Source organism: Salvelinus alpinus, chromosome 17, assembly GCF_045679555.1.
Source record: "Salvelinus alpinus chromosome 17, SLU_Salpinus.1, whole genome shotgun sequence".
Taxonomy (NCBI): Eukaryota; Metazoa; Chordata; class Actinopteri; order Salmoniformes; family Salmonidae; genus Salvelinus; species Salvelinus alpinus.
Window position 1 is genome coordinate 32,996,914 of NC_092102.1, and position 25,986 is coordinate 33,022,899.

Sequence of the window (25,986 nt, forward strand, 5' to 3'; positions counted from 1 at the left end):
CCTGGATATACATAGAGAGACTGATCAAGGTATTGTATGAATTGTATTATTAAAATTGCAGAATTTATATATGTTTTACTTCTTTGTGTCTTTCAAAGCACCAGAGCAAACACAGACTTAAAGTTCCAGACAGTAGTGAAGCAATAAAAACCAAATAAATTCAATCATAAAACTGACTCCAGCTAATCAAACTGCAGCTCCAACAGGTATATTTCACTGGTCATCCCCAAAGCCAACACTTCCTTTGGCCGCCATTCCTTCCAGTTCTTTGCTGCCAATGACTGGAACGAATTGCAAAAATCACTGAAGCTGGAGTCTTATATCTCACTCTCTAACTTTAAGCAACAGCTGTCAGAGAAGCTTACCGATCAATGTACCTGTACACAGCCAATCTGTAAATAGCAATTATTTATTGTAATTAATAATTATTTTGCCTCTATGACCTATTTATTGCCTTACCTCCCTACTCTTCTACATTTGCACACACTGTACATAGATTTTTCTATTGTGTTATTGACTGTACGTTTATGTGTAACTCTGTGGTGTTGTTTTTGTCGCACTGCTTTGCTTTATCTTGGCCAGGTCGCAGTTGTAAATGAGAACTTGTTCTCAACTGGCCTACCTGGTTAAAAAGGTTTAGGTTTTAATATCAGCAATTAAAATCAATGATTTGATGGTTCACACTGACACATTCATCAGCTGCTGTGTGTGTGTGTGTGTGTGTGTGTGTGTGTGTGTGTGTGTGTGTGTGTGTGTGTGTGTGTGTGTGTGTGTGTGTGTGTGTGTGTGTGTGTGTGTGTGTGTGTGTGTGTGTGTGTGTGTGTGTGTGTGTGTGTGTGTGTGTGTGTGTGTGTGAATCATGTGGGATCAGGAAAGGTTGGAGGGTGGGCGACTGAGATCCGTTGGGTAAATTCCAAATTCTATGTTCAAAGTTCTGAGCTCCTAATATCTAGTATTATATACAGTTGAAGTCAGAAGTTTACATACACTTAGGTTGGAGTCATTAAAACTAGTTTTTCAACCACTCCACAAATTTCTTGTTAACAAACTATAGTTTTGGCAAGTCGGTTAGGACATCTACTTTGAGCATGACACGTAATTTTTTTCAACTATTGTTTACAGACAGATTATTTCACTTATAATTCACTGTATCACAATTCCAGTGGGTCAGAAGTTTACATACACTAAGTTGACTGTGCCTTTAAACAACTTGTAAAATTCAAAAAATGATGTTATGGCTTTAGGAGCTTCTGATAGGCTAATTGACATCATTTGAGTCAATTGGAGGTGTAGCTGTGGATGTATTTCAAGGCCTACCTTCAAACTCAGTGCCTCTTTGCTTGACATCATGGGAAAATCAAAAGAAATCAGCCAATACCTCTGAAAAAAAATTGTAGACCTCTACAAGTCTGGTTCATCTTTGGGAGCAATTTCCAAATGCCTGAAGGTACCACGTTAACAATAGTACGCAAGTATAAACACCATGGGATCCCGCATCCGTCATACCGCTCAGGAACGAGACATGTTCTGTCTCTTAGAGATGAATGTACTTTGGTGCAAAAAGTGCAAATCAATCCCAGAACAACAGCAAAGGACCTTGTGAAGATGCTGGAGGAAACAGGTACAAAAATATCAATATCCATAGTAAAACGAATCCTATATCGACATAACCTGAAAGGCCGCTCAGCAAGGAGGAAGCCACTGCTCCAAAACCGCCATAAAAAAGCCAGACTACGATTTGCAACTGCACATAGGGACAAAGATCGTACTTTTTTGGAAAAATGTCCTCTGGTCTGATGAAACAAATATAGAACTGTTTGGCCATAATGACCATCGTTATGTTTGGAGGAAAAAGGGGGAGGCTTGCAAGCCGAAGAACACCATCCCAACCGTGAAGCATGGAGGTGGCAGCATCATGTTGTGGTGGTGCTTCGCTGCAGGAGGGACTGGTGCACTTCACAAAATAGATGGCATCATGAGAAGGAAAATTGTGTGGATATATTGAAGCAACATCTCAAGACATCAGTCAGGAAGTTAAAGCTTGGTCGCAAATGGGTCTTCCAAATGGACAATGACCCCAAATGTCACGCTCGTCGTCCTCCTCATCTGAGGAGGAGAAGTTTGAAGGATCGGAGGACCAATATGCAGCGTGGTAAGTGTTCATCTTGAATTTAATAAACACAGAGAACACTTAACGAAACTATACAAAACAATAAACGACAAACGTGAAGCTAATGAATAATAGTGCTGACGCAAAAACTAACATAGACAATCACCCACAACCCACAATGACAAAACAGGCTACCTAAATATGACTCCCAATCAGAGACAACGACAAACACCTGCCTCTGATTCAGAACCATATCAGGCCAAACACATAGAAATAGACAAACTAGACATACACCATAGAATGCCCACTCAGATCACACCCTGACCAAACAAAACATACAAAGCAAACTATGGTCAGGGCGTGACACCAAACATACTTCCAAAGTTGTGGGAAAATGGCTTAAGGACAACAAAGTCAAGGTATTGCAGTGGCCATCACAAAGCCCTGACCTCAATCACATAGAAAATTTGTGGGCAGAACAGAAAAAGCGTGTGCGAGCAAGGAGGCCTACAAACCTGACTCAGTTACACCAGCTCTGTCAGGAGGAATGGGACAACATTCACCCAACTTATTGTGGGAAGCTTATGGAAGGCTAAACGAAACTTTGACCCAAATGAAACAATTTAAAGGCAATGCTACCAAATACTAATTGAGTGTATGTGAACTTCTGACCCACTGCGAATGTGATGAAATAAATAAAAGCTGAAATAAATAATTATCTCTACTATTATTCTGACATTTCACATTCTTAAAATAAAGTGGTGGTCCCAACTGACCTAAGACAGGGAATTTTTATTTGGATTAAATGTCAGGAATTGTGAAAAACTGAGTTTGAATGTATTTGGCTTAGATGTATGTAAACTTCCGACTTCAGCTGTATGTCAACTTTAATTTCATGGTATCCCAATCTGTAAAATTTTCTGTTTTCAATAAATTTGAGCTTCTGGTTGTCGATGTGTCTCTGGTTGTCGATGTGTCCGTAAACCAGAATACACATTTATTTGTTGCTGCCAAGGCAGATGCTGTAGGCGCTATATCTGCGTTTTTAACACCTTTTCTGTCCTCGGAGTTGGTCATTTTAGGCGATTTGAATCTGGATTGGCCATCCCCGGCCTCAGATCAATTTAAAAGTATATGGATTTTTTATTTTTTTTATTTCACCCGTTATTTAACCAGGTAGGCCAGTTGAGAACAAGTTCTCATTTACAACTGCGACCTGGCCAAGATAAAGCAAAGCAGTGCGACAAAAACAACAACACAGAGTTACACATGGGATAAACAAACGTACAGTCAATAACACATTAGAAAAATCTGTATACAGTGTGTGCAAATTAAGTAAGGAGGTAATGCAATAAATAGGCCATAGTGGTGAAGTAATTACAATTTAGAAATTAACACTGTGCAGATAAGGATGTGCAAGTAGAAATACTGGTGTGCAAAGTAGCAGAATTGATTTTATTCTGACTCAGTTGATCTCAAAACCCACATGGCTAAATGTGAAAAACCCTTTTAACTCCTTGTTGATTGATTTCATTCTTACTAATAACCCCAATAAATGTTTGTCAAGTGGAGTATTTGCATATGATCTCAGTGATCATTGTCCTATACTATGTATTAATGATACAAAACCGCAAAATACTAATCCATGTTTAATTAAGATACATTTTTAAAAGTTCTCCCCTCAAAGGTTTTTGAAGAGGTTCTCAAAGGTTCTACTCTGATTTATTCACTGTCTGCTGTATTCCTGACCCTGAGTTGGCTCTAGAAAATGTTTCCCCTATTTATTTATCTGGCAGATAAACACAACCCTTTAAAACAATTCAGGGTGAAAGACAGATCTAACCCTTGGTTTTCTTCTGAGCTGTCTGAGCTCATTCAGATGAGAAATCAGGCCTGGGCCAAAGCAAGGAAAACGGACTCTGTAGTGGACTGGCAATTTTCAGACAATTGAGAATCATATGTTTTATCTCGATTAAGAAAGCTAAATCAAGCTACTTTTTAAGCTCCATCTCTGACTCTGACTATTGATTCTTCTACATTTTGTAAAAGAGTAAATGCACTAAAGCGTACAGATTCCTCTTCTTCCCTGCCTAAACAAGTTCTGTCTGACTCTGGCATCTTAACTGAGAAGAAGGGGAAAAGTGATGCTTTAAATCATAATTTTTTATCAGGAGGCTTTTTATTTTAGAGAAACTGTGGTTTAATTGACCCTGAACAGTCAATCGACAGCCTCTAGCTGACTCGCCGGTTAACACGTCAACATCTACTGAATCTTTGTTTTAATTTGAAAATCAAATCAATTTTCATCAAATCAAATCAACCTGTGTTTAGAAGATGTTATTGTGGGTGTAGTGAAATGCTTGTGTTTCTAGCTCTAACAGTGCAGTAGTATCTAACAGTAATATCTAACAATTTCAACAATTTCAACACAATACACACATCTAAAGGAATGGAATTAAGAATATATAAATATTGGGACGAGCAATGTCAGAGCGGCATAGACTTAGATACAGTAGAATAGGATAGAATACAGTATATACATATGAGATGAGTAATGCAAAATATGTAAACGTTATTAAAGTGGCCAGTAATTCCAAGTCTATGTAAACTCAGCAAAAAAAGAAACGTCCCTTTTTCAGGACCCTGTCTTTCAAAGATAATTCATAAAAATCCAAATAACTTCACAGATCTTCATTGTAAAGGGTATAAACACTGGTTCCTATGCTTGTTCAATGAACCATAAACAATTAATGAACGTGCACCTGTGGAACGGTCGTTAAGACACTAACAGCTTACAGAAGGTAGGCAATTAAGGTCACAGTTATGAAAACTTAGGACACTAAAGAGGCCATTCTACTGACTCTGAAAAACACCAAAAGAAAGATGCCCAGAGTCCCTGCTCATCTGCGTGAACATGCCTTAGGCATGCTGCAAGGAGGCATGAGGACTGCAGATGTGGCCAGGGCAATAAATTGCAATGTCCATACTGTGAGACACCTAAGACAGCGCTACAGGGAGACAGAACGGACAGCTGATTGTCCTCACAGTGGCAGACCACGTGTAACAACACCTGCACAGGATCGGTACATCCGAACATCACACCTGCGGGACAGGTACAGGATGGCAACAATGGCCCGAGTTACACCAGGAACGCACAATCCCTCCATCAGTGCTCAGACTGTCCGCAATAGGCTGAGAGAGGCTGGACTGAGGGCTTGTAGGCCTCACCAGACATTACCGGCAACAATGTCGCCTATGGGCACAAACCCACCGTCGCTGGACCAAACAGGACTGGCAAAAAATGCTCTTCACTGACGAGTCGCGGTTTTGTCTCACCAGGGGTGATGGTCGGATTTGCGTTTATCGTCGAAGGAATGAGCGTTACACCGAGGCCTGTACTCTGGAGCGGGATCGATTTGGAGGTGGAGGGTCCGTCATGGTCTGGGGCGGTGCGTCACAGCATCATCAGACTGAGCTTGTTCTCATTGCAGACAATCTCAACGCTGTGCGTTGACATCCTCCTCCCTCATGTGGTATCCTTCCTGCAGGCTCATCCTGACATGACCCTCCAGCATGACAATGTCACCAGCCATACTATTCATTCTGTGTGTGATTTCCTGCAAGACAGGAATGTCAGTGTTCTGCCATGGCCAGCGAAGAACCTGGATCTCAATCCCATTGAGCACGTCTGAGACCTGTTGGATCAGAGGGTGAGGGCTAGGGCCATTCCCCCCCAGAAATGTCCTGGAACTTGCAGGTGCCTTGGTGGAAGAGTGGGGTAACATTTCACAGCAAGAACTGTCAAATCTGGTGCAGTCTATGAGGAGGAGATGCACTGCAGTACTTAATGCAGCTGATGGCCAAAACAGACCCCCCCTTTGTTCAGGGAAACATTATTCAATTTCTGTTTGTCACATGTCTGTGGAACTTTTTCAGTTTATGTCTCAGTTGTTGAATCTTGTTATGCTCATACAAATATTTACACATGTTAAGTTTGCTGAAAATCAACACAGTTGACCGTGAGATGACGTTTCATTTTTTTGCTGAGTTTATATAGGGCAGCAGCCTCTAAAGTGCTAGTGATGGCTATTTAACATAATTTAACAGTCTAATGGCCTTGAGATAGAAACTGTTTTTGCTGGTTTGGAAGGCGGCCCATGTACTCCCCCTTCACAAAAGTGGTGACCCTTGTGACCTAAATAATTATCAACCTATTTCTAAACTTTTTTGCCTAGATAAAATATTATAATCCTTGATTCATTCTCAGCTAATGTAATGGCCCTAGGTGTAGCTGGTGTTGAGAGTCAGGCGTAGGACAGCATATATGAGTAATCAAACATACTTTACTCAAAAGGTAAAATATACAAAGTAACAAATCCACGTACACCATTACAGACCGAAAATACAAAATAAACAATCACTCACAAAAACTATGAGGGGAACAGAGGGTTAAATAATGAACAGGTGATTGTGGGATTGAAAACAGGTGTGTGAAACAAAGACAAAACAAATTAAAAATGAAAAGTGGATCGCGGAAGCTAGAAAGCCAGTGACGTCGACCGCCGAACGCCGCCCGAACAAGGAGAGGAAGTCGTGACAGTACCCCCCCTTGATGCGCATGGACATCGAGGGGGCCCCGGCGTATGCTGTTCGAGCTATCCTGGACCTCCCGCATCTTAGCTTCCTGGAGTGGACCAGCCACCACCGGACTGAGGAGAGACACATGGAACGAGGGATTAATACGATAATCTGGGGGAAGCTGCAACCTGTAACATAGCTCGTACAGTCTCCTCAGGACTTTAAATGGCCCCACAAACCGCGAACCCAGCTTCCGGCAGGGCCTGCGGAGGTGCAGGTTTCTGGTCGAAAGCCAGACCCAGCCTTGCTGCGGTGGCGGTCAGCGCCCTCTTTTTGCCGCCTCACGGCCCGTTGTAGGTGCACATGGGCAGCGTCCCAGGTCTCCTCCGAGCGCTTGAACCATTCGTCCACCGCAGGAGCTTCGATCTTGCTCTGATGCCACGGTGCCAGAACCAGCTGATAACCCAGAACGCACTGGAAAGGAGAGAGGTTAGTGGAGGAGTGGCGGAGTGAGTTTTGGGCCATCTCTGCCCAGGGGATGAACGACGCCCACTCCCCCGGCCGGTCCTGGCAATATGACCGCAGAAGCCTACCCACATCCTGGTTGACTCTCTCTACCTGCCCGTTACTCTCGGGGTGAAGACCTGAGGTGAGGCTGACTGAGACCCCCAGATGTTCCATGAACGCTCTCCAGACCCTGGACGTGAACTGGGGACCTCGATCAGAGACTATGTCCTCAGGCACCCCCTAGTGCCGGAAAACATGAGTGAACAGGGCCTCTGCAGTCTGTAGGGCTGTAGGGAGAACGGGCAAAGGGAGGAGACGGCAGGACTTAGAGAACCGATCCACAACAACCAGGATCATGGTGTTGCCCTGTGAGGGAGGAAGATCCGTCAGGAAGTCCACCGACAGGTGCGACCACGGCCATTGTGGAACGGGTAGGGGTTGTAATTTCCCTCTGGGCAGGTGCCTGGGAGCCTTGCACTGGGCGCACACCGAGCAGGAGGTAACATAAACCCTCACGTCCTTGGCCAAGGTGGGCCACCAGTACTTCCGACTAAGGCAACGCACCGTACGCCCGATGCCAGGATGACCAGAGGAGGGTGACGTATGGGCCCAATAGATCAAACGGTCGCGGACAGCAGACGGAACGTACAGGCACCCAGCTGGACACTGGGGGGGAGTGGACTCTGTGCGTAACGCCCGCTCGATGTCTGAATCCAGCTCCCATACCACCGGTGCCACCAGGCAAGAGGCCGGAAGTATGGGAGTATGATCCATGGACCGCTCCGCTGTGTCATACACCCGGGATAGTGCGTCTGCCTTAGCGTTCTGGGAACCTGGTCTGTAGGAGAGGGTGAAAACAAAACGGGCAAAGAACATAACCCACCTTGCCTGGCGAGGGTTCAGTGTCCTCGCCGCCCGGATGTACTCCAGATTGCGGTGGTCAGTCCAGATGAGAAAAGGGTGTTTAGCCCCCTCAAGCCAATGTCTCCACGCCTTCAGAGCCTTGACAACAGCCAACAGCTCCCGGTCCCCCACATCATAGTTTCGCTCCGCCGGGCTGAGCTTCTTCGAAAAGAAGGCACAGGGGCGAAGCTTTGGTGGCGTGCCCGAGTGCTGAGAGAGCACGGCTCCTATCCCACCCTCGGACGCGTTCACCTCAACTATGAACGCCAAAGAGGGATCCGGATGAGCCAGCACGGGAGCCGAGGTAAACAGAGCCTTCAGGTGACCAAAAGCCCTGTCCGCCTCAGCCGACCACTGCAGCGGTCCTTCCTTCAGCAGTGAGGTAATGGAAGCTGCTACCTGACCAAAACCCTGGATAAACCGCCGGTAGAAGTTGGCAAACCCCAGAAACCGCTGCACTTCCTTTACCGTGGTGGGAGTCGGCCAATTACGCACGGCTGAAATGCGGTCACTCTCCATCTCCACCCCTGACGTGGAAATGCGGTACCCTAGGAAGGAGATGGACTGTTGGAAGAACAGACATTTCTCTGCCTTGACGTACAGGTCATGCTCCAACAGTCGACCAAACCCCTGTGCATCAGGGACACATGCCCGGCGCGTGTAGCGGAGTATATCAGAATGTCATCAATATACACCACTACACCCTGCCCGTGCAGGTCCCGAAAAATTTCGGCAACAAAGGCCTGGAAAACTGAAGGGGCATTCATCAACCCGTACGGCATGACGAGGTACTCATACTGCCCTGAGATGGTACTAAATGCCATCTTCCACTTGTCCTCCTCTCGGATACGCACCAGATTGTAAGCGCTCCTGAGATCCAACTTTGTGAAGAAGCGCGTCCCGTGTATTGACTCGATCGCACTGTCGATGAGAGGCAGCGGGTAGCTATACCTCACAGTGATCTGATTGATCCCTCGATAGTCAATACACGGGCACAGACCCCCATCCTTCTTCTTCACAAAAAATAAACTCCAGGAGGCAGGTGAAGTGGAGGGCCGAATGTATCCCTGCCCCAGGGATTCAGAGACATATGTTTCCATAGCCACCGTCTCCTCCTGTGACAGAGGATACACGTAACTCCTGGGAAGTGCTCCGTCTACCAGGAGATTTATCGCACAATCCCCCCGTCGATGAGGTGGTAATTTAGTCGCCCTCTTCTTACAGAAGGCGAGAGCCAAATCGGCATATTCTGGTCTGGACTCTCCACCGTAGTCTCACCGATGGAAACCCCCACACACCTCCCTGAGCACTCTCGTGACCACCCCTTGAGAGCCCTCTGTTGCCATGAAATAGTGGGGTAATGACAGGCCAACCAGGGTACGCCCAGCATCACGGGACGCGCAGGAGAATCAATAAGGAAGAGACTGATTCTCTCCTCATGACCCTCCTGCGTAACCATGTCAAGTGGAGCGGTGGCCTCCCTAATCAGCCCTGACCCTAATGGTCGACTATCTAGGGAGTGCACAACGAAAGGCATATCCACAGGAACAAGGGGAATCCCTAAACTACGAGCAAATGAACGATCAATAACATTCCCAGCTGCGCCTGAATCTACTAGTGCCTTATGCTGGGAATGCGGGGAAAACTCAGGAAATGAAACAAACACATACATGTGAGCAACAGGGGGCTCTGGGTGAGCCTGGTGCCGACCCACCTGGGGTGACACGACAGTGCCCTGCCTGCTGCCTCGGCTGCCTGAGGGACCCCTCCAGCACCGACAAGCAGTGTGCCCTCTGCGGCCACAGATGGTGCAGGGAATGGCCCCTCCTCCGGTCGCCCTAAATGCAGCACCTCCCAGCTCCATGGGTGTCGGAGCGGAGGTGCTGGGGGATGGAACTGACAGGCCCCGATCCGGACGTCCGCGGGCAGTCAGCAGGTTGTCCAGCTGGATGGACAGGTCCATCAGCTGGTACAATGTGAGGGTGGTGTCTCTGCAGACCAACTCCCGACGGACGTCCTCGCGCAGCCTGCACCTTTAGCGATCGATCAGGGCCCTGTCGTTCCATCCCGCGCTGGCGGGATGGAACCATTCGGAAAGTATTCAGACCCTTTGACTTTTTCCACATTTTGTTACGTTACAGCCTTATTCTAAAATTGATTAAACAATTTTTTTCCTCAATTTTTTTCCTACTACACACAATATCCCAAAATGAGAACGCAAAAACCTTTAAATAAATTCTTTGCAAATGTATAATTTTTACATAAGTATTCAGACCCTTTGTTTTGAGACTCGAAATTGAGCTCAGCTGCATCCTGTTTCCATTGATCATCCTTGTTTCTACAACTTGATTGGAGTCCACCTGTGGTAAAATCAATTGATTGGACATGAAAAGGCACACCTGTCTATTTAAGGTCCCACAGTTGACTGCATGTCACTGCAAAAACCAAGCCATGAGGTCGAAGGAATTGTCCGTAGACAGGATTGTGTCTAGGCACATATTTATATCTTTGCTTATTTGATCTGGTCACTACCATAGGCATACAGCATTGCACCATATTCTTGTTTAAAAAATATCTAATTTGTGCTTCAGAACCAAAAAGTTTCCCTTCTTGACCAGTCATCAGCTTTATCACGCAAAGGCGGGCGCACACATCCAGATTAGTCACCAGAAAGCACTTGTTTAGTTAATTTTCTCCGGTTTTGTCTGGCAAAAACAGAGTAGCCTACCTTCTTATAAAGTACCCTATAAAGTACATATAAAGTAGGCCTATTTATAAAGTAAATATAAAGTACTGTTTAGAAATCTGCTACTGACGATTATTTGCCACAACAATACCTGGTGACTAATTGATCATTTTCAGATTTGAGATAGACATAGTTTGGCTGGTTATAATTATGTACCTCAGTGGTGGTACTGGTTAAACAGTATGTCTAAAGATATATGTAACATTGCATTCCAATACCTCAAATACTTATGGCATGACGATGTAACATATTCTGGCGAATACAGACATTTTTGAGTAAGAAAAAGGCTACAGACAGATCATGCTTTCCATGATATCAGTATCCCTAGTTGATATTGACTTCTAACATGAATGACTTTCAGCTCAAAATGCAGGGTGTAAGACGCAGTTTATTTCTGTGTCTTGCATTTTGGAAATGCATCACCATTTATGGCTGTAATGACCAGCTACATTTGCACAGCGATTGTGTACGTGTTAGCCTTGTGCGCATAGCCACTGGAAGTAGGGGTACTGACGGTACTGCAGCACCCCCTTAAAAATCTGAATGAAAATGTTTTTATTAGTACTGGGTCTTTAAATCTAATCAAATCAAATGTTATTGGTCACATATACATGGTTAGCGATGTTAATGCGAGTGTAGCGAAATGCTTGTGCTTCTAGGACCATGCAGTAATATCTAACACTAATCTAACAATTTCACAACAACTACCTTATACACACAAGTGTAAAGGAATGAATAAGAATATGTACATATAAATATATGGATGAGCGATGGCCGAACGGCATATGCAAGATGCAGTAGATGGTATAGAGTACAGTATATACATATGAGATGAGTCGCAGTTGTAAATGAGAACTTGTTTTCAACTAGCTTACCTGGTTAAATAAAGGTGAAATAAAAATGAGTAATGTAGGGTATGTAAACATCATATGAAGTGGCATTGTTTAAAGTGACAAGTGATACATTTATTACATCCAATTCTTAATTATTAAAGTGGCTAGAGATTTGAGTCAGCATGTTGGCAGCAGCCACTCAATGTTAGTGATGGCTGTTTAACAGTCTGATGGCCTTGAGATAGAAGCTGTTTTTCAGTCTCTCGGTCCCAGCTTTGATGCACCTGTACTGACCTCGCCTTCTGGATGATAGTGGGGTGAACAGGCAGTGGCTCGGGTGGTTGTTGTCCTTGATGATCTTTTTGGCCTTCCTGTGACATCGGGTGGTGTAGGTGTCCTGGAGGGCAGGTAGTTTGCCCCCGGTGATGCGTTGTGCAGACCTCACTACCCTCTGGAGGGCCTTGTGATTGTGGGCGGAGCAGTTGCCATACCAGGTGGTGATACAGCTCGACAGCATGCTCTAGATTGTGCATCTGTAAAAGTTTGTGAATGTTTTTGGTGACAAGCCAAATTTCTTCAGCCTCCTGAGGTTGAAGAGGCGCTGATGCGCCTTCTTCACCACTCTGTCTGTGTGGGTGGACCATTTCAGTTTGTCCGTGATGTGTACGCCGAGGAACTTAAAACATTCCACCTTCTCCATTACTGTCCCGTCGATGTAGATAGGGGGGTGTTCCCTCTGCTGTTTCCTGAAGTCCACAATCATCTCCTTTGTTTTGTTGAGAGGGCTGAGAATGCACCCTTGTGGGGCCCCAGTGTTGAGGATCAGCGGGGTGGAGATGTTGTTTCCTACCCTCACCACCTGGGAGCGGCCCATCAGAAAGTCCAGGACCCAGTTGCACAGGGCGGGGTCAAGACCCAGGGTCTCGAGCTTAATGACGAGTTTGGAGGGTGCTATGGTGTTAAATGCTGAGCTGTAGTCGATGAACAGCATTCTTACATAGGTATTCCTCTTGTCCAGATGGGTTAGGGCAGTGTGCAGTGTGATTGCAATTGCGTTGTCTGTGGACCTATTGGAGCGGTAAGCAAATCGAAGTGGGTCTACGGTATCAGATAGGGTGTAGGTGATATGATCCTTGAATAGTCTCTCAAAGCACTTCATGATGACGGAAGTGAGTGCTACTGGGCGATAGTCGTTTAGCTCAGTTACCTTAGCTTTCTTGGGAACAGGAACAATGGTAACCCTCTTGAAGCATGTGAGAACAGCAGACTGGAATAGGGATTGATTGAATATGTCCGTAAACACACCAGCCAGCTGGTCAGCGCATGCTCTGAGGACGCGGCTAGGAATGCCATCTGGGCCGGCAGCCTTGCGAGGGTTAACACGTTTAAATGTTTTACTCACGTTGGCTGCGGTGAAGGAGAGGCCGCAGGTTTTGGTAGCGGGCCGTGTCGGTGGCTCTGTATTGTCCTCCAAAGCGAGCAAAGAAGTTTTTCAGTTTGTCTGGGAGCAAGACATCGGGGTCCGCGACGGGGCTGGTTTTGTTTTTGTAGTCCATGATTGACTGTAGACCCTGCCACAAACCTCTCGTGTCTGAGCCGTTGAGTTGCGACTCTACTTTGTCTCTATACTGACGCTTAGCTTGTTTGATTGCCTTGCGGAGGGAATAGCTCACTGTTTGTATTCTGTCATGTTTCCGGTCGCCTTGCCCTGGTTAAAAGCAGTGGTTCGCGCTTTCAGTTTTGCGCGAATGCTGCCATCAATCCATGGTTTCTGGTTGGGGAAGGTTTAAATTGTCGTTGTGGGTACAACATCACCGATGCACTTGCTAATAAACTCGCTCACCGAATCAGCGTATGCATCAATGTTGTTGTTCGACGCTATCCGAAACATATCCCAGTCCAAGTGATCGAAGCAATCTTGAAGCGTGGAATCAGATTGGTCGGACCAGCGTTGAACAGATCTGACCACGGGCGTTTCCTGTCTATAGGCTGGGAGCAACAAAATGGAGTCGTGGTCAGATTTGCCAAAAGGAGGGCGAGGGAGGGCTTTGTATGCATCGCGGAAGTTAGAGTAACAATGATCCAGAATTTTTCCAGCCCGGGTCGTGCATTCGATATGCTAATAAGATTTAGGGAGCCTTGTTTTCAGATTAGCCTTGTTAAAATCCCCAACTACAATAAATGCATCCTCAGGATATGTGGTTTCCAGTTTACATAGAATCCAATGAAGTTCTTTCAGGGCCGTCGAGGTGTCTGCTTGGGGGGGGGGGGATGTACACGACTGTGATTATAATCAAAGAGAATTATCTTGGTAGATAATGCAGTCGGCATTTGATTGTAAGGAATTCTAGGTCAGGTGAACAAATGGACTTGAGTTCCTGTATGTTGTTATGATCACACCACAACTCGTTAATCATAAGGCATACACCCCCGCCCTTCTTCTTACCAGAGAGATGGTGTTTCTGTCGGCGCGATGCGTGAAGAAACCAGGTGGCTGTACCGACTCTGATAACGTATCTCCAGTGAGCCATGTTTCCGTGAAACAGAGAATGTTACAATCTCTGATGTCTCTCTGGAAGGTAACCCTTGCTCGGATTTCGTCTACCTTGTTGTCAATAGACTGGACATTGGCTAGTAGTATACTCAACAGCGGTTGGCGATGTGCCCATCGACGGAGCCTGACCAGAAGACTTCTCCGTCTGCCCTTTCTGCGGCGCCGTTGTTTTGGGTCACCTGCTGGGATCCGATTCATTGTCCTGAGTGGTGGACCAAACAGAGGATCCGCTTCGGGAAAGTTGTATTCCTGGTTGTAATGTTAATAAGTTGACGTTGCTCTTATATAGAATAGTTCCTCCCGGCTCGATGTAATAAGACTTACGATTTCCTGGGGTAACAGTGTAAGAAATAATACATAAAAAAATGAAATACTGCATAGTTTCCTAAGAATGCGAAGTGAGGCAGCCATCTCTATTGGCCTCGGATGTTACTAGTCCTGTATTAGCAGACCGGCATAGCCATCTGTAGTGCGTGCAAAAAAACTTCTCTGGATCTTGTGACATGAGACTTGCTTGTGACTCAAATAATGGTGACTTGGTCCCTGTGGTATCTGTTCATGGACACCAAAGGAAGCCAGGCTTCCCCAAATATTTGACCAATACATTTTTTTAAATTATTAAATAATTTAGCTTTTGTCTCTCTGTGTTTTCATAATTTTCCATCAATTCACAAGTGGCTGAATCTCACCGGAGAATTCATCAGAACGAGGGAAACATTACCCCTCTATCTAAGTATGTGTAGCCCATGTATCTGATGCTGTCTGGACCAAAAGAGTATGACATGTTGCTACCATAGCATTTGATTGATTGATGCCAACATTTGGCCTCCCTTGATTAAACAAATTATAAAATAATTAGCCAATCGCAATGAACTGAGCTCAACTGTGGGCTGTCCTGGTGCAGCAAAACGCCTTCCTAAATCGGCCCTTTCCTAAGCCATGGATGGAGATGGGGAATTGGACTTCACTTAATTGTCTGTACAGGCCAATGATTATGACGGTGATTCTGATCTAACCATGAATATGTTGTGGCACTGGCCTGAGACGATTGAAGTTCAATATGTAGCCTAGATGTAGCCTAGTAGGCTCACGTTAACTAGCTAGCTAACTTAGCTGGTTCATTGTGCCCATGTAAGGAAGTTAGGCTAGCAAGAATTTTGGCTAGGTAGCCTATGACAACAACTAAAAGTGTACTGTATGACAAAGCCGTATACCGTTTTGCCAACATGAAAAATAGGAGGATGCCATTGGCATTCAACTAGTCTACAAGTAGGGTGAGTCAACATTTTTTTTGCACACGCACGCACGCACACACACAGGCAGAATGCTGTGCTTGATCATGCTGCAGCTCATATAACTGTTTGTCACATGGACTTCACCAGACAGATGTTGCTCTCCGGTTTTGTGATGAAACAAAGTATGTGTTGTTGAATTTATTATTTCACTGTGTGAATGTTTTCTTTTTGTTCTCATGGCCTCATTGTATATCATGGTGACATATGAACGAATGGATTATACAGCAAACAATGCAATTATCACAACAGGTTGTAATATGACTTTTTGTACTGGTTTGGCTTCTTCAGTGATTTTACCCACACACCGCTACTCTCTCCTTTCTCTATCTCTTTATTTCTCTATCTCCTGCTCTGCCGCCCCAGTCTCTCCTTCTCAGGCGTGACTGCCCTCCACTGGAGAACCAGAGTACAACCTGCACCTTCCTCCACACACACTCACGGATGGATATTCTCTCTATCTCTGAGTCCATGGGCTTCCACCGGTCAGAGCATGCTAACCTCACCTAAGCCTCAGCAACTTCCTAATAAAGTTAGCTACTGTCTTTCTCCCCTCCCTCCCTCTCTCTTATATCCCCTTGCCCGCCTCTGTGCCTGCCACGCTCTCTCCCCTGTGGTGATTTCACAGGCTGCCAGTTCCAGTCTGCAGGTAGCTGCCAGCCCAGCTGACCATGGCGGGCAGCCCTCTCTCATCCCGTTCCCATGGCCGTATAGAGCCCTGTGTACAGCCCACTAGCCTGCTGGGAAAAACCCCATCCTTCTCTGAAGGGGAGAGGAGATTACTCCCTCCCTCCCTACAGCTAGGCCTGCTCTCTAGACCACTTTACTGTAGTGCAGGGCAAGCCTACAGGAACACAGTATACATGGTGGAAGAGCCTGAGTGGGAGGGTATGGGTATTAGGCACTGAAGCCTGTTTGCAGCTGTGAATGTGTTCTCTACATCAGTGCATATACACCGATGTAGAGAACAAGGACATTCCATAGAGAATTTTTACTATAGCCACAGATACAGTGGATGAAATATGGTGGAGTGGAAGGTGGTGGACACTGAGAGCAGATGAGAAAAGGATTTATGAGATGAATACAGAGACACAGGGGGATGACAGGATGAAGGAATGTGTGAATATGAAGACATGGTGAGATGAGGTGAGATTGAAGGGGTTGAGTGGAGAGAGGGGGGGGACCCAGACAGGGATTGTGGGTAAATCCTTGAGATCATATCTGTTTTCTTCTCCCTCCTATCTTGGAATAGAATAATGTCTTCAGCTTCTCCCCTATCCACACACACACATACAGGGACGTGTGAAATTGTCTGCAGCCTGTGGACAAGATGTCCATGAAGGATTAAACTGTGTGTGTGTAACTAGCATACAACTGAACATCACATTTGAAAATGATGTCCATTCCATTGATGTATTCTATATCTGTGGTAGTCCTTTACACTCGTACTCGTATACGAGTTGAAAATGGCACTGATAAATGTCTATATTGGAACGTTGTGGCTGTATAGTAACATGCTATACAGTGCATTCGCAAAGTTTTCAGAACCCTTGACTTTTTCCACAATTTGTTACGTTACAGCCTTATTGGTTTAAAACATTTTTTTTTTTTTAGGTAATGAGGTACTGAGCGCTCTGGAGCAGATTTTCATCAAGGATCTCTCTGTACTTTGCGCCGTTCATCTTCCCCTAGATTCTGACTAGTCTCCCAGTCCCTGCCGCTGAAAAACATCCCCACAGCATGATGCTGCCACCACCATGCTTCACCAAAGGGATGGTACCAGATTTCCTCCAGATGTGGCTTGGCATTCAGGCCAAAGAGTTCAATCTTGGTTTCATCAGACCAGAGAATCTTGTTTCTCATGGTCTGAGAGTCCTTTAGGTGCCTTTTGGCAAACTCCAAGCGGGCTATCATGTGCCTTTTACTGAGGAGTGGCTTCCGTCTGGCCACTCTACCATAAAGGCCTGATTGGTGGAGTGCTGCAGAGATGGTTGTCCTTCTGGAAGGTTCTCCCATCTCCACAGAGGAACTTTGGAGCTCTGTCAGAGTGACCATCTGGTTCTTGGTCACCTCCCTGACCAAGGCCGTTCTCCCCCGAATTGCTCAGTTTGAGTCTTGGTGGTTCCAAACTTCTTTCATTTAGGAATGATGGAGGCCACTGTGTTCTTGCACATGCACATTTGTGGCCTGCTGGAGGTCATTTTGCAGGGCTCTGGCAGTGGTCCTCCTTGCACAAAGGCGGAGGTAGCGGTCCTGCTGCTGGGTTGTTGCCCTCCTACGGCCTCCTCCACGTCTCCTGATGTACTGGCCTGTCTCCTGGTAGCGCATCCATGCTCTGGACACTACGCTGACAGACACAGCAAACCTTCTTGCCACAGCTCGCATTGATGTGCCATCCTGGATGAGCTGCACTACCTGAGCCACTTGTGTGAGTTGTAGACTCCGTCTCATGCTACCACTAGAGTGAAAGCACCGCCAGCATTCAAAAGTGACCAAAACATCAGCCAGGAAGCATAGGAACTGAGAAGTGGTCTGTGGTCACCACCTGCAGAACCACTCTTTATTGGGGGTGTCTTGCTAATTACCTATAATTTCCACCTTTTGTCTATTCCATTTGCACAACAGCATGTGAAATTTATTGTCAATCAGTGTTGCTTCCTAAGTGGACAGTTTGATTTCACAGTGTGATTGACTTGGAGTTACATTGTGTTGTTTAAGTGTTCCCTTTATTTTTTTGAGCAGTGTATATATATATATACACACATATATTTGTAATAATGACAATTACAACAATACTGAATGAACAATGAACACTTTTATTTTCACTTAATATAATACATAAAATCTATTTAGTCTCAAATAAATAATGAAACATGCTCAATTTGGTTTAAATAATGCAAAAACAGTGTTGGAGAAGAAAGTAAAAGTGCAATATGTGCCATGTAAAAAAGCTAACATTTAAGTTCATTGCTCAGAACATATGAAAGCTGGTGGTTCAATATTCCCAATTAAGAAGTTTTAGGTTGTAGTTATTATAGGAATTATGACGCGTTGACTATTTCTCTCTATACCATTTGCATTTCATATACCTTTGACTATTGGATGTTCTAATAGGCACTTTAGTATTGCCAGCCCAATCTCAGGAGTTGATAGGCTTGAAGTCATATACTGCGCTGTTTCAAGCATTGCTAAGAGCTGCTGGCAAACGCAGTAAAGTTTGAATGAAAGCTTACGAGCCGACTGCTGCCTACCACCGCTCAATCAAATATCAAATCGTAGACTTAATTATAATATAATAAACACAGAAATACGAGCCTTTTGTCATTAATATGGTCAAATCCTGAAACTATCATTTTGAAAACAAAACATTTATTATTTCAGTGAAATACAGAACCATTCCGTATTTTATTGAACGGGTGGCAACCCTAAGTCTAAATATTGCTGTTACATTGCACAACCTTCAATGTTATGTCATAATTATGTAAAATTCTTGCAAATTAGTTCACAACGAGCCAGGCGGTCGAAAATGCTGCATATGCCCTGACTCTGCGTGCAATGAACACAAGAGAAGTGACACACTTTCCCTAGTTATTATTGCCTGCTAACATGCATTTATTTTTACTAAATATGCAGTTTAAAAAAATATATATATGATTACGTACAATTGTGCAACAATTGTGCTTTTTTAGCAAATGTGCTTTTGTTTAATTATCCCCCGTTTGGTGAAGTAGGCTGTGATTCTATGATAAATTAACAGGCACCGCATTGATTATATGCAACGCAGGACAAGCTAGTTAACCTAGTAATATCATCAACCATGTGATAATCAACATAACTAGTGATTATGTGAAGATTGATTGTTTTTTATAAGATAAGTTTAATGCTAGCTAGCATCTTAACTTGGCTCCTTGCTGCACTCGCGTAACAGGGAGTCAGCCTGCCACGCAGTTTCCTTGTGAAATGCAATGTAATCAGACATAATCGGCGTCCAAAAATGCCGATTTCCGATTGTTATAAATACTTGAAATCGGCCCCAATTAATCGGCCACCTCGGTCGACCTCTACTCTGTACCAAAAGGTTAGACCTTTTAGTCTAATAATCTTCCCATAATCTCCAAACTGTTTCCTTTCAATTGCTACCATTGTTATGCATTTTCATATTTCTTCTGTAAGAAACATTTCAATTTAGCCCAATTCATTCATATAAGCCAAATTCCACGATTGCAGATAAAGAGTGAGTACAATATGTGTACTTTCTTTGAACTTGTTTCCTCCCTCTGTCTGTCCAGGTATTCTAAGCTGGCCGATCCAGCTGAGTGGCTGTCCATCAACACCACCAACGGTCAGATCGTCACCACGGCAACCCTGGACAGAGAGTCCATCTACGTCAAAAACAACATCTACGAAGCCACCTTCCTCGCAGTCGATAACGGTGAGACTGTGTCCACTGTGTGTGTGTGTGTGTGTGTGTGTGTGTGTGTGTGTGTGTGTGTGTGTGTGTGTGTGTGTGTGTGTGTGTGTGTGTGTGTGTGTGTGTGTGTGTGTGTGTGTGTGTGTGTGTGTGTGTGTGTGTGTGTGTGTGTCAGAAAGAGATGACAGAGAGAAAGAAGAGATGATATGCATACGAAAAAGGTGGTCCCAGCGGGGTTGAGCAGAGACATAACTAAAGCTGAGTTAGAGCGGAAACTCTTGGTTACTGAGAGCTAGTCATGCTGTATCGATCCGTTGTCCTTTCTTCTCTCACTCCACCTCTCCTCTCTTTTCCTGTTTTCTTCCTTTCTCCTCTGCCCATGGCATTGAGTGTGGGACATCCAGTTTGTTCTGCCACCCAGTCAAAGCTCAAGCTTAACCGAGCACAAACTCAATCACAGCAAACAAAAACACAATTTTTTTCTCATGCGGAAGCAAACCGAGTGCTTTCCCCCTCCCAAAGTGCCTTATCAGTGACATGCAGTGCATTGGTGTGTTTACCTAAAGTTGGGACGGCTTTGAAGCATGATTGACATTGCTTGTGTGTGTGTGTGTGTGTGTGTGTGTGTGTGTGTGTGTGTGTGTGTGTGTGTGTGTGTGTGTGTGTGTGTGTGTGTGTGTGTGTGTGTGTGTGTGTGTGTGTGTGTGTGTGTGTGTGTGTGTGTGTGTGTGTGTGTGTGTGTGTGTTAACAGTGATTGACAACTTCAGAGACCATGACGTGTACTTCCTGTGTTGTTTCCTGCAGCACAGGGGGGATTAGACAGCAAACCCATTAGGGCTGACACGCTCCCTTAATTTCCATGCCTCCGCTCGCACTTTCTCTTTTTCTCTCCTTTCCTTTCCCTTCTCTTTTTCCATTTCTTCTTCTCTGTCCCTGTCTCTCTCCTTGCACACTTTTTCAAAGCCCTCTGACCCTATGAAAGTTCCTTGTGACGTGTTGTCTTTGCACTCCGCTTCTGTATTCACCTCTGTCTCTTCCTTCTCATTATGTAGATCACAGTTTTAGGTGCGCCACCGGTGGTATTATTGGGAAATTGTGGCTGCGTGTGTGTGTGTTGCAGACTGTGTGGGTGTAGGGGGAAGGTCTGCAGTGATAAAGTGAGAGGGATTATGGAAGCGCTGGGGGTGGAGGGAAGAAGGGAGGATGAGAGGAGGCAGAAAGAGAAAGCGGGGGGTACAATATTTAGGAGAGAAACACAGTCAGAGAGAGCTAACATATTATCATGGCTGTCACCACCAAATCACCGACACAAACATCTGTTTTAACCCGCCTATGGATTAGTTTATTTATTCTTTAAAGGACATAAGGGAGGCTTGCTAGAAGTCCTTTCTTCACACCTGAAATCTTTTAGCCGACATGAAGAAAAAAAACATTATTACCAATCCTTTTGAGGAATTTACACAAACATAATTATTTATTTAGCTGGTTAAAACCCCAATAATTCTCCTATCAGCCTCAGCAAGCTGCTTCCACATGTCCCCCATACATGACTGGGATTAACGAACTAAACTGCCAGACAGGGGAACTAAACCGCCAGACAGGGGAACTAAACCACCAGACAGGGGAACTAAACCGCCAGACAGGGGAACTGAACCGCCAGACAAGGGAACTGAACCGCAAAACAGGGGACCTAAACCGCCAGACAGGGGACAGTGAACGGCCAGACAGGGGACAGTAAACCGCCAGACAGAGAACAGTAAACCGCCAGACAGGGGACAGTGAACCGCCAGACAGGAGACAGTAAACCACCAGACAGGGGACAGTGAACCGCCAGATAGGGGACAGTAAACCGCCAGATAGGGGACAGTAAACCGCCAAACAGGGGACAGTAAACCGCCAGACAGGGGACAGTGAACCGTCAGACAGGGGACAGTGAACCGTCAGACAGGGGACAGTGAACCGCCAGACAGGGGACAGTAAACCGCCAGACAGGGGACAGTAAACCGCCAGACAGGAGACAGTAAACCACCAGACAGGGGACAGTGAACCGCCAGATAGGGGACAGTAAACCGCCAGATAGGGGACAGTAAACCGCCAGACAGGGGACAGTGAACCGCCGGACAGTGAACCGCCAGACAGGGGACAGTGAACCGCCAGACAGGGGACAGTGAACCGCCAGACAGGGGACAGTAAATCGCCAGACAGGGGACAGTAAACCGCCAGGCAGTGGAACCCTTCCGGTCTTTATGTGCGTGCATGTGGGGGCATGTTTGTTTCTGTGTGTGTGTGTGTGTGTGTGTGTGTGTGTGTGTGTGTGTGTGTGTGTGTGTGTGTGTGTGTGTGTGTGTGTGTGTGTGTGTGTGTGTGTGTGTGTGTGTGTGTGTGTGTGTGTGTGTGTGTGTGTGTGTGTGTGTGTGTGTGAGCCTATGCACACAAAAGCACTGTGATGTGTGTCTTACCACTCTCCCCTCACTGCTTTGTTCCAATAGAGAACATACAGACTCCGGAGTAGAGATGGATACAGTATGCAGTGAAGTGTAATTGGGGACATAGTATCCACAGACTTAATGAAAGGAGAACATACAGTATGGTCCTTTTGTCTCCATGCAGACGAAAGAGAACGTACTGTATGGTATCTACCCGGTTTACACACCTCTGCTGGTGGTGAATATGGTCATCCATAGCCTCCGTTAGCCTTAACAGAAGAGTAATACGTTTATCTTCCTCTGGTACCCCTCTCCCTCCTCTTTCTTTCTCTCTCCCGCTCCTCTGTAGTACTCTTTATCTCACTCTCCCCCTCCTTCTCCATCTTTGTCAAATGTCTTGCACCATTGCCAAGTTTAATTGCCAGATCTGTGAGCTTTACATAAATCTTTGGTAAATGACAGAGCTCTTATCTCCGTCCCGGGCTTGGTTCTGGGACACTTCCCCACTAACCATTGGCTGAGCCAGCGGGGCGTAGCAGGGAAATTACTCCTAATTGGAGGCAGCAAGGGTCACCGGCCCCCTGACAAACACTCTCAATAAACAGCATTGAGCTGATTGTACTGCTGCACACAGTCTCTCTCTCATTTAGTCTGAGACAGACAGTCTCTAACTTTCTTTCTTTTTGACACACACATTACTCTCTTTTTCTCTAGTATACTCTATCTCTTCCTCTGTATTACACATTTGGACTTTTTCTCTTTCCTCTTGCTGTACTTTGTCGTTCTGTCTCTCTTGTCCTGTCTCTCTGATTGCTGAAGGCCTTTTCTCTCTTCTTTCCCTGACATCTAAATGTTATGTGTGTAATGCGTCTGTGTATAGCTGGTGAGATGAGTCAGGCGCAGGACAACAGATATGAGTAATGAAAGCAATTTTACTCAATAATATAACAATACACGTCGTATAAATACAAGGCCACAAATACGGACCGCAATACAATAAACAATTACTCACAAACAAACATGGGGGAACAGAGGGTTAAATAATGAACAAGTAATTGGGGAATTGAAACCAGGTGTGTAAGACAAAGACAAAACAAATGGAAAATGAAAAGTGGATCGGCGATGGCTAGAAGGCCGGTGACTTCGACCGCCGAACGAAGAAGGAGAGGGACCGACTTCGGCGGAAGTCTTGACAATGTGGCCATGTTCCATCGGTTCACTCAATCAATAAAAATGGCCTTCATATTGTGTATATATACATTTACACACACACACACACACACACACACACACACACACACACACACACACACACACACACACACACACACACACACACACACACACACACACACACACACACACACACACACACACACACACACACACACACACACACACACACACACACACACACACACACAAACACACACACACCTCAGAGAAAATATCCACGTACTGTTTAGTGTGTGAGCTGTGTATGTAGGGAGATGGGTTGTGATGAGAGGGATTTGGCTGTATGAAATAAGGGGTGGTTGAACAGCCAAATGTCAGCAGTTCTCTCTCTCTCTCTCTCCCTCTCTCGCTCGCTCTTTCAATTCAATTCAAAGGGCTTTATTGGCATGGGAAACATATGTTTTTATTTCCAAAGCAAGTGAAATAGATAAAATAGTTGTGCAAATAGTACAAAAGGGAAAATAATTAAACATAAATGTGGGTTGTATTTACAATGGTGTTTGTTCTTCACTGGTTGCCCTTTTCGTGTCACAACAGGTCCCAAATATTGCTGCTGTGATGGCACACTGTGGTATTTCACCCAATAGATATGGGAGTTGTTTTCAAATTCTTTGTGGGTCTGTGTAATCTGAGGGGAATATGTGTGTCTAATATGGTCATACATTAGGAAGTGCTGCTCAGGTTTCACCTCATTTTGTGGGCAGTGTGTACATAGCCTGTCTTCTCTTGAAAGCCAGGTCTGCCTACGGCAGCGCCTCTCAATATCAAGGCTATGCTCACTGATTCTGTACATAGTCAAAGCTTTCCCTAATTTTGGGTCAGTCACAGTGGTCAGGTATTTTGCCACTGTGTATTCTCTGTTTAGGGACATTGCATTCTAGTTTGCTCTGTTTTCTTGTTAATTCTTTCCAATGTGTCAAGTAATGATCTTTTTGTTTTCTCATGATTTGGTTGGGTCTAATTGTGTTGCTGTCCTGGGGCTCTGTTTGTGTTTGTGAACAGAGCCCCAGGACCAGCTTGCTTAGGGGACTCTTCTCCAGGTTAATCTCTCTGTAGGTGATGGCTTTGTTATGGAAGGTTTGGGAATCACTTCATTTTGGGTAGTTGTAGATTTTAACAGCTCTTTTCTGGATTTTGATAATTAGTGCTCTGCATGCATTATTTGGTGTTTTACCTTGTACACAGAGTCTCAATTTGGTGTTTGTCCCATTTTGTGAATTATTGGTTGGTGAGCAGACCCCAGACCTCACAACCATAAAGGGCAATGTGTTCTATAACTGATTCAAGTATTTTTGCCAGATCCTGATTGGTATGTAAAATGTTATGTTCCTTTTGATGGCATAGAAGGCCCTTCTTGGATTCTTCAATTACATTCAGCTGATTTCTGACGTGCTGTTCCTTCTATTTCCATTGTGCATTTCTGTAATGTTTTAGTGATCCAGCATAGTGAAGGCTTCGGCTCAGGTTTTCTGTTTTTGTTTGGATAGGTTTCTCAATCTCTTTCTTAGGTTTTTGCATTCTTCAAGTAATTATCTTTTTGTTGGTCATTTTCTTAGCTTGTCTGCTTAGATTTGATAGGGAAGCTGAGAGGTGAAATATACTGCCAAGTTTACACCTTCACTATTACAGTGAAACATTTTGTCCAGGAAGCTCTCTCTCTCTCTCTCTCTCTCATTACAGGAGATACACTCTTATCTCTCTGTGTATATACATCTCTCTCTTTCTGTCTTTCTTTCCCTCTCATCCATGCTGTCTTCCTTTATTTGCTTTCTCCCTATCTCCACTTCCTCTCTCCTTTTCTCTAGTTCAGTCTATCTTCCTACACTGTCTCTCTGAACTCTCACTGGAAAGGGCAGTGAGAGTTCTGATCAGTGTGCGGCTGTGTGGCCATGTGTGTGTGTGTGTGTGTGTGTGTGTGTTAACAATAACAACAACAGTAACAATAACCCCTTCCCTTACCTCATCTCCCCCTCTCCTCTCCTGCCTCTTCTTCCCTCCTCTTCTTCTCCTCCACTCTCCCCCTCTACTGTCCTCCTTCCAGGCTCTCCCATGGCCAGCGGTACAGGAACCCTCCAGATCTATCTGATAGATGTGAATGACAACGCTCCATCTCTGCTGCCCCGCGAGTCTCAGATCTGTGAGCGCATCAACCGCAATGCCGGCATCAACATCACGGCTGCAGACTCAGACACGGACCCCAACGTAGGACCCTTTGTATTCGAGCTGCCAACCTTCCCCGCCAGCATACGACGCAACTGGACTGTGTCACGTCTCAACGGTGAGGGGACCCCCAGATGTAGATTGGGGGGGGGGGGGGTAGTAGAGGCAGTGCCTAAAAAGTGTTTGAGTGTTCTGATATTGGATATTAACAGTATGTCTCTCCCCTCCC

General features: G+C 45.2%; 1 protein-coding gene across 1 annotated transcript in view; it reads left to right on the forward strand.

Annotated features, from left to right (window-relative positions):
* LOC139542785 (cadherin-4-like) overlaps positions 1 to 25,986 on the forward strand; it is a 537,007-nt gene that overhangs the window by 500,191 nt on the left and 10,830 nt on the right. Inside the window, exons 12-13 of the mRNA XM_071348612.1 lie at positions 19,813 to 19,955; positions 25,639 to 25,875. Coding sequence (XP_071204713.1) covers positions 19,813 to 19,955; positions 25,639 to 25,875 — 380 coding nt within the window. The remainder of the gene's footprint in view (positions 1 to 19,812; positions 19,956 to 25,638; positions 25,876 to 25,986) is intronic.